Source organism: Neltuma alba, unplaced genomic scaffold, assembly GCF_004799145.2.
Source record: "Neltuma alba isolate B1F8T4 unplaced genomic scaffold, ASM479914v2 tig00010324_pilon, whole genome shotgun sequence".
NCBI lineage: Eukaryota > Viridiplantae > Streptophyta > Magnoliopsida > Fabales > Fabaceae > Neltuma > Neltuma alba.
In genome coordinates, this window is record NW_021635235.1 from 399173 (window position 1) to 409090 (window position 9918).

Here is a 9918-nt window from a genome sequence, read left to right on the forward strand (position 1 = left end):
AATACGTGACGATTCTAATGTCAAATGATCATGTATTAATACAGAACACATGAAGATCCTCACTGCAGAGCCATCACATGTTATTTTATTAGTATGACAGTTGGGGTATAAAAGCCATCATACATTAGTTTCAATACATGACAGTTTCAAACTGTCACATATTCGTTTTAGAGAATAAATGAAGCGTCCTAACGTGACGGTTATAAACTGTGATGTATATGTAAAATTAACTGATATATATATATATATCAATAATTTTGTAGTAATGAATTTTCAAGATTTTTCTGTCATTGTTTCAATTTCAAGTTATTTATGAGTCATTTAGAGCTGCAAAAACAGGTCGAGCTCATTGGATCGGCTCGTTTATGTTCGAAAATTTTGTGGGTCAAGTTTAAAATTTTTCCCTTCAAATTAAAAATAGCCCTATAGGGCCGAGAACTTAGACAGGCCAGCCCATTTAGGACTTTTTACATTTTTTATTTTTTTAAATTTTTTGTATAATTATAATATTATTAATTTTTTACATTGTTAATGATATTTCAAATATTTAGTTATTATTATCATTTTAAAATTAAATTTCATAGAATGGTTTGATTTATTTAGTTTTAGACAATAATTTGTCTAATTAAATTTTTAAAAGATGGGTTAATTTAGACCTTAATAATTATTTAATTTATATTATATATGTTGATATTTTTAAACTATATATATTTGATAAGAGAGTATTTTTATACTTATATAACTTGTGATTTTATAATTTGAATTAAAAATGTATGAGTTTCAACAACAATGTTTCTCAAATTAAAATAAAATAATAGTTAAACTACAAAATTTAAAAGTGAAATTCCTATAAAAAAGAAAAAGTTGATATTTTTGTTACGAAAAAAAAAACATATTTATGAAGAAGAAGAATTAATTATAACAATAATAAAGTTTTAAAAGATTAATGATAGTGTTTGTTTATTTTATATTTATACTATAAATGAAACTTTTGGATGTTATTATCTTGTTAATAAATACTTTAGATGTTTTTGGATGTTGATAGATATTTATATATGATGATATTTTGTATTTGTAATTTAATTTTATTCATATTTATGTTTTGTATTAATAATTTTATTGGTTTATTTTTATTTTTTTATAAAAATTTGAGACATATGAAAAATAGCATTTTTTTTTTCTTAAACAGATTGAAAGCCTGCGAGCCAGTTCTGAACTTGTTAGTTTAAGAGTCAAACCTAACAAATTGAGATGTTTTTAAAATTTTAATCCTGTAAAACCGGTTTTTTTAAACTTGCTAGTCCTAGAGCCGGACTAATCCTGATTTCCTGCTCTAAAGTCATTTTCTCTCCTTTTCTTGTTAGAAAATAACTACGCATCGTGTAAGAATCAAGGTAAAAAAAACCAGATCGGACCGGCCGGTTCAACCGGAAAATCGATGAACTGGTCTTCAGTCCGGTCTGGTTTGTTTATTAGACCGGATGTGAAATGAACCGGTAACAAACCGGTTAAACCGGTTAAAACCGGTTTTAAACCGGGTAACCGCTGGTTGAAGTGGGTTGCCCGGTTTTTTCTTTTTTTCATGTCCCAGAGAGGAAGAAGAGAAAAAGGAGGAGAGTGACAGTAAAACATTTCAAGTTTGACAAAAACGTATGAAAGCAAGGAGGAGGAAGACCAGGACCAGAGGGAGAGACAGAAAAGGAGAGTAGCTTGCTGATTGTTTCCGTAGAGAGCCACCTCTGTGCTGTGTTTTGCTTTATTGAAATCCACCGAAGAAGTGATTTTTTCAGAGAGAGCTGGTGAGTTTTCCGGAGAGGGGCGAAGGAAGAAGAGGAAAATGCTAGAGCAGAATTCTAAAAAAAAGAGAGAGAAAGGAGAACGAATGTCTTGGTCTTGGATAATATCAAAGTGAAAACTGAAAAGGTTGGTGCAGAGTGTTAATGACCCTATGTATGTATAGGTACTATTTTGCAGACTTAGAGTAACTTTTTCTCTCCCTTTTTCGTTTTACCAAAGCCTGATATTTGATTTGTTTTTTTTCTCTCTCATGATATGTAAATAGAATATTATGTAATAATATATAATAAAAAAAGAACGTCTTTCCAAAACCTGATATTTGATTTAATTTTTTTTCTTTCATGACATGTAGATAGAATATTATGTAATAATATATATATATATATATATATAAAAGAACATCCGGCAAAGGAAAAAGAGACCAATGAGTTTTTTTTTAATACATTACACATGCAATCCTTATGCCATCTAGGCATATTTTTAAATATTATTTTGATTTAAAAAATTTTATAATCCAATATTTTTATATCAAATATAATATTTTCAGTTATTTTGTTATTTGTTGTAACTAAATTATTATTTTATTTTCTCATATTTTGTTACAAATGATTATTAATATTGTTATGTTTTGTTATTATCAATTAAATTATATTATTTTAATATGACCGGTTTAATCCGGTCCGACCTCAGTCTAACCCATTAACCCTTAACCCACTTCATCAACCGGTTCAATATCCGGTCCGGTTTTTTATTCCTTGGTAAGAATTACCGTTCTAATATTTCTTGGACTGGTTTGGTAAGTAGTACAGCTGGTTCTGAATCTTCACATGGTAGATTTGGACTTTTCCACCTTTTAGGATCCTACATGGTTCATTGAACCTGGACGGGTTTATCCAGACACTTGGCGCTTTATATGACCATAGCTTTAAAAAAATTGAAGATAAATGGATAATGAAAAAAGGTTTGGTCGACAAATTAAGGAGAGGTGAAATGCAATTCTTTCATTACAAATCTTTAACTAGAGATCTGGAGAAAATAATCATTTTTCTAAACAAACAAATCAACATTTTGCTATACGATTATTTTTCATTCATTTCAATATTTATAAGAAAAAATCCCAAAATATCAAAACTCTAATATAGTCCTACATTTTTAATAAATTTCTAATTAGACTAAGAGGCATAATTAGAAATTTATGAATATTGTTTTTTTTTTGAGTAAAAGAATTTATAAATATTTTTAAAAGACTAGAATGCCTCTCTATAATTAAAAAAAAAAATTAAAGGTAGGTGTATGCTTGATTTTAGTTTTAATTATTTTCACTAGATTTAATTGAAATTTAAAACTTCCCATGAATTCAAGTCTTATTTCACCTTCTTTCAGATTTCTTAATAGAAATTTTTTTAAAAAAAAAAATTCAACGTAATTTCAGATTTGCCAAAGCAAATCCCACTAGGAAAAAATAAAAAAAATAAATCTGAAATTACGCAAATCTCAACGTAAATTTTCCATGTAATGTTGACTGGGATTTGACTTGGAAAATCTGAAATTAAATTGAAAAAGTAAATAAAAATTATTTTATATTAAGAAATATCAAAGAATGTGAAATAATTCGGTTGAAAACCGAAGAATTTTGAGAAGTTTTGTAGTTCCTCGATGAGAATAAGAACGTGTAAAATGTAAGCTGAGAAATCAAATAGAGGGGAAATAATTTCACCCAAAAAAAAATAGAGGGAAAAGAGGAGGAGAGAAATAGGGGACTTAAACTTACAAGCAATTTACAATTAGATCTTGTTTGGATGGAAACCAAATGAAACAATCAAAGTCAAAATCAAGTCAACCTCTATATTCAGTATTCCTTTTTAATTTCATAGGAGTATTCCAATCTTTTAACAGTATTAAAAACTTTCTAATTAAATATTTTGGTTTGATTAAAAATTTGTTGAAAGTATAGGTTTGAATTTATATTCTGGTATTTCAACTAGATTACATTAAAATTTTTTCTTACTTTAAGGTTATGAAAGAAAAATAAAATGAAAAAAAAAAGAATGATTGGGAGCATTGTTGTCAAACTCGCAACAAGATGACTTTTTGAGATTAATATTTTTTACGTTTTTAATTTATAAAATTGTGTTAACTTGTTTTAAACTCGTGCTATTTGCAAACTCAATTGAGCTCACGAGTTCGCTTACCAAATTTACTGTTTTTACATTTTTAGCTTACAGAATCAAGTTAACTCGCTTTTAAACTCATTCTAATTTTTTGGATTTGATTATGATTAATAACTTTATATATTAACTTTATATTTCTTTATGGTAATCTAAAATTATAGATAGATTTAATTTTAATTATTTAGATTTGAAATATATTTAAATAAAATTGTTGTCATTTTTATATTTTAATTATTTATTTATACACTTTTAATTGCTATTTATTGATAAAAGTATTACAAATTTATAGTTCGAGTGTACATCCTATCATGAATTTGTTTAAACTCATAAATTTGACAACATTGATTGGGAGGCTTGGCAGCTTCCATTCTAGAATCATCTTGTGTGGTGGACTCAAAATTTTAATAACACCTAAAGATAGAGAGAGGATAGGCTAGATTAGGTTTTAGCTAAATAGGCATAAGTATGCAATGGGACCTAGAGTATAAGTTTGGGCCAGTATACAAGCTTTTTTCAAAGCTCATGTCTAAGTTTTCGTAAAGCATATCAAGAAGCCTTTTTAAAAGCATATTTACAATGTAGGATTTTAAAAAGGTCTCATATTTCACCCTTGAAAACTATAAGTAGGCTATGAGCCTATTAAAATCTACATATAATTAAAATTTAAAATAAAACCTCATTTTTAATAAATTTTAGGGTTTGTTAGATTTGATCTAAATTTTTAGAAGGGAAAATGGCAAAAAAAAAAGATTGCTGAAATAGAAAAATTATACACAGGGACCGGTTCACAAAATTGTTGTCAAAACTCATATTAATATTATTATGGGTCCTTATTTATAATTTTTCTATTTTGGTGGTCTTTTTTTGCTATTTTCTCCCTTTCCACAATGAAAAAACAAAAAAGGAGTTTCCATTAGAATACAGCACAACAATAAAACAATTTGCATGCAATGACATGTACGACATATTTTCATTTATATTGTTTCATTTAGTAGTTAATAGTCAATGAGAAAGAATACAACCATTGATTGAAAATAGGTAATAAATATCGAAAAGGAAAAACTCAGCCCTGAATGAACAAAATGATACTATATTTTTGAATCTTGATAGTTTTATATTTACTATAAATGAAAAATATATGTCATGTTAAAACATCTAATTACATATGTATTGATTAAAAACATCTATTGCATGTGTGTGTATATTTTTTGCCCACACAATTGCATGTATATATACATGTGTTAAATTGTTGTTCATATATATAAATGCATAAAAAATGAGTAATAGATTACAAAGAAACTAATTAAAAAAAATAAGAAAACTAGACATAAGCAAAGAATATAGGGAATTAGCTAGCGATGTTAAATTTATCCTGTTCCAACTATCTCATCTCTATCCTAGTCAATTCAAGACAGGATAGGATGAAAAAAAATTGGAAAAGGATAACTGTGGGATAAGACGGGAGGGGAGGTAAGATGGGGTTGTCCTGTCCCGAAGTATTTTTTTTAAAATTATTTATTAATAATTATTATTAAATTATTCAATTCACTTATTAATAATAATTATTTTTATAGTGATTTTTAGCTCTTAATTAGCCTTAAATTGTAGTGTTATCCTAACAAAATCTCCTTTCTAAATGAAATAATTTATAAAGCTATTATATAATGTTTTTTACAGTAATTTTTCTGATAGTATTGTTTTCACACTTTTTTATATTATATAATTGATCTTTCTACGTAAAAATTTTTTTATAATGTTTTTATATTTATAATTCCAATAAAAAAAACAAACATTATAACATAAAAAAATTCATACAAAAAATTATAGTACTTTTTTTCTTCTAAAAAAAGGGAAACGTGACACGAGCAGAAATCCTGTCCTGTCTCTATTCACCAGGATAGGACCGGAATGAGCCTATTCCGGTCCTGTTTCGTCCAGTAAACAATCCTAGAATCAGCATATTTATACAAATAAAATAAGTCTTAAGTATAAATTAAAGTATAATATATATACATATATATATATTAAATAATTAACTAAAATATATAACATATTAAATAGTGGGCAGCTTGCGGGCTTGCATGTAAGGCTTTAAAACCAAAAAAAAAAAAACCTAGCCTATTTACGTAAGCATACCTTTAAACAGGCCTTAAGCGTAGCCTATTTACTAAGCAAGTTAGGCCTCGTTGGAGCCTAACTAGACCAGGCCATAGGCCTCTAATAAAAACCTAATATGTTTTCACCCCTAACCACGCCTATCTAAGTTATTAAATTCAAGTAACCTCTAATGAAAGCCTAATATGTTTTCACCCCTAACCATGCTTATCTAAGTTATTAAATTCAAGTAACCTAGTTCCAATTTTATGTCACTTCTAATATGTTTCATTACAATAAGAAAACATTAAACATCATTAATTACATCTTAATAAATAATAACTTTTCAATTTCACCATCATTTAGGGTGTGTTTGGTATGAGGGATTTGGGAGGGAGAGGAGGGAAGGGGAGAGATTTTAATCATTTTTTCTTATTTGGCAACACACAAATTTTAAGAGCCCTCCAAACTTGGGAGGATTTGGAGACAAAGGGTAATATTTTGCCACCTTGTGACCATTATGCTCATATTTTATCATATTGTGACCATTATGTCTATATTTTGTCATATTGTTATCATTATGCCCATATTTTAAATAAAATAAGAGCAAAATTGTCCGTGTTAAAATATTTTCCCCCCTCTCCTCTTTTTTTATAAATCCAAACAAGATAATATTAAAATCCTTCTACTCTCCTCTCCTCCTCTTCTCTCCATTAAAATCCCTTCCCTCCCCTTTGTCGTATTGAGCCAAACATACTCTTCATATATATATTATGCCTTGTAAGAATATAATCCGCACAATAATAAATAAAAAATAAAATTATATAGTTATATAAAAATTCTCCCTCAGCTTATTAAATAAGATAAGAGGAGTAAAATGTCCCATCTTTTCTCCAGTTTCTATTTACTTGCGTGCAACGTATGGGATATTATATAAAATAATAAAAAATCTGGTTATATTTTGACGGTGGCTGGTGGGTGAGGAAAAAGCTACAGGATGGTCAAAGAAGTGCGGAAGGCGATTGAAGTGCTCTAGCCACGATGATGCAACCGCCAACGTAATTCCAAGTGCTACGAAATCCCATCCAGGTTCAATGAACTTTGTAGACCAACATTTTAAGCTTCTATAAATAGAGGCGCCCTTTAATATTCGGTTCACAACACAAAACAGAGAGTGGGATTAGCCATCTTCTTCTCATTCATTTCTCTTTATTCCAAATCCATTCCCTTCTCATTTTCTCCGTTATATCAGAATCAACATTGTCCATGGGAGAAGTAGACGCAGCCTTCATCCAAGAACCTTACCACAGACCCGACCCGTCTCTCGCACAAGAGGCCCAAGGCATCCCTCTCATTGATCTCTCTTCCCCCGACGTCGACGCCCTCATCGACGACATTGGCCACGCCTGCAAGCAATGGGGCTTCTTCCAGATCATCAACCACGGCGTTCCGTCGGAGCGCCGACTGAAGCTGGAGGCGGCGGTACGGAAGTTCTTCCATCTGAGCTCCGACGAGAAGAGGAAGGTGAGTAGAGACGCCAGGAAGGTGTTAGGGTATTACGACACAGAACACACCAAGAACGTCAGAGATTGGAAGGAGGTGTTCGATTACACAGTGCAAGAACCCACTCTCGCCGCCGCCTCCATTGATCCTGATGATGATCGAGTGGCTCACTGGGAGAATCAATGGCCTCAAAATCCTCCAGAAATGAGGTAAATTAATTACACATAACACTATATATATATTGGGTTAGGAGCCCATTGCCCCTGTGAACCTCGCCCCCAAATGCTCTTTTCCTTTTCATAATTGGATTTTATATAAAAGAATTTTTAAAAAAATTATGGTAAAAGTGCATCACTTTTTTTTTTTGCGGTGTAATAAGCATTTTGATTTTTTTTTATACATACAACACTCTAATCTTATATTATTTTTGATGCATCTAATATCCTGAAAATTAAGATTGCTGATGTAACTAAAAAATAATTTTAGAGTGTTGAATATACTTAAAAAAATAAGCCTAGAGTGCTGAATGTATCATATCAAAAAACCAAGTTGGTACTCTCGAAAATACGATTAGGGTGCTATTTACCTAAAAATTTAAATTATAAAATAGGGTATAATTTTAAAGTATTTTTTTCTTTGAAAATCGTAGGGGGAAAAAACTCAAAACTGCATAATGAAGGTTTTTTTTTTTTTTTTAAATGATGTGAACCATGCAGGGAGGCGTGTCAAGAATATGCCAAAGACATGGTGGAACTAGCCAGTAGATTGATGGAGCTAATCTCTATGAGCTTAGGCTTACCACCGCGGAGGTTCGAAGATTTCTTCAAGGACCATACTAGCTCCACCAGAATCAACCGCTATCCGCCATGTCCGTCCCCTGAGCTTGCTCTCGGGGTGGGCCCACACAAAGACCCTGGAGTCTTAACCATCCTTGCCCAGGACGAAGTAGGCGGCCTCGAGGTGAAGCGAAAATCCGATGGCCAATGGGTTGGGGTCAAACCAATACCCAACACTTACATCATCAATCTGGGCGATGTTCTTCAAGTGTGGACGAATGGACAATATGAGAGCGTAGATCACAGAGTTATGGTGAATTCGGCAAAGGAGAGATTCTCAATACCGTTCTTTCTAAATCCTTCGCATTACACAACGGTGGAGCCATTGGAAGAACTAACTAACGAGCAAAACCCCGCCAACTACAAGTCTTATAACTGGGGCAAGTTTGCACTTACCAGGAAGCGAAGTAACTTCACGAAGCTGCCGGTTGAAAATATCCAGATTCACCATTTCCAGAACATTCCAACCCATAGTTATTTACGAGATTGCCCTAGAATTTTTGGATGAGGATGAAATAAGGGCGGTGGTCACTTGATGATGATAAATGTAGTTCTTTTGTCTTTTGTGTGTTGATTTTTTTTTTTTTTTAACTAGGTCCCATGTGATATGATTAAATAAATATATTTATCGGCGGAGCAATTTTGTTTTTAAATGTGGGTGAATAGTAAAATGGCTGATCTGTGTGCTGTGAGCTTTTGGATCATTTGAACCGACTGGATTATAGAATGCTGAGAAAATGGCGGCTCAATGAAACCAGCCCAAATATTTTTTTTAACAAAGTCAAGAGAGCAAAAGGGATAATTTTTTATTGCGAATAAATAGAAAAATCAACCCGAGTAATATATGTGAGAGATGCATACTTGCAGGCCAAATATGTATTCTTTTATCTTGTTTCCTTTTTTATATTTTTCTTTATAGGTCCCATGTGATATAATTAAATAAATATATTTACGGGTGGAGCAATTTTGTTTTATGGTTGAAGAAAAATTCCTATAATTAAAACTATAGGAATTAAGTTATCAAAATTACGGAGACTAAGTTTCATTGAGTTAAATTTAAAAACTGAATTGCAATGGAAACCCAAAAAACAAAATTAAATTTGCGTGATAAAATTGTAAATAACATCTTCATGGATAGTTGCAAAACCCAAGAAATTCAAGTTTGGATTGTGGCAGTGGCCCATACTAATTAACCCGATGAAGAAAAATTCAACCTTGTCCCAAAACTTAGTTGTGACCCACATGTATAATCCGTTGAGGTTCTGATTATTATTATAACATTTTCTTCCCAAGTCAAAAGGATAAAGATGTCAATACAATAAAAAAAAAGTGAGAAAATAAAACCGACTAAGATGCGAGAGAGGAGAAATACTTGCATACATCCAGTGCCTTACATCATTCATGCTCTGACCAGTAAAAATATGCCACATCACCAATATTAGTCTTTTTTTTTTTTTTGATAAAGAGAGAACAACTAGAGACATCAAATAGAAACTAAAAGCTATCATCAGGTGGCA

The 9918-nt window shown here is 30.9% G+C and overlaps 1 protein-coding gene across 1 annotated transcript; it reads left to right on the plus strand.

The window, feature by feature from the left end:
• The first annotated feature begins 7243 nt into the window (after positions 1–7243).
• LOC114755703 (protein DMR6-LIKE OXYGENASE 2) lies at positions 7244–9105 on the plus strand. The gene is made up of 2 exons (XM_028944573.1): positions 7244–7774; positions 8282–9105. The coding sequence occupies exons 1-2, from the start codon at positions 7329–7331 to the stop codon at positions 8907–8909; spliced, it is 1074 nt and encodes a 357-aa protein (XP_028800406.1). The 5' UTR covers positions 7244–7328; the 3' UTR covers positions 8910–9105.
• The last annotated feature ends 813 nt before the right edge of the window (positions 9106–9918 follow it).

What these genes read in the sequence shown, in the direction of transcription:
- LOC114755703 (XM_028944573.1), top strand. Translation starts at nt 7,329, where the DNA reads ATGGGAGAAGTAGACGCAGCCTTCATCCAAGAACCTTACCACAGACCC. An exon ending in CAAAATCCTCCAGAAATGAG is followed by an intron (nt 7,775 to 8,281) that starts GTAAATTAATTA and finishes TGAACCATGCAG; the next exon opens with GGAGGCGTGTCAAGAATATG.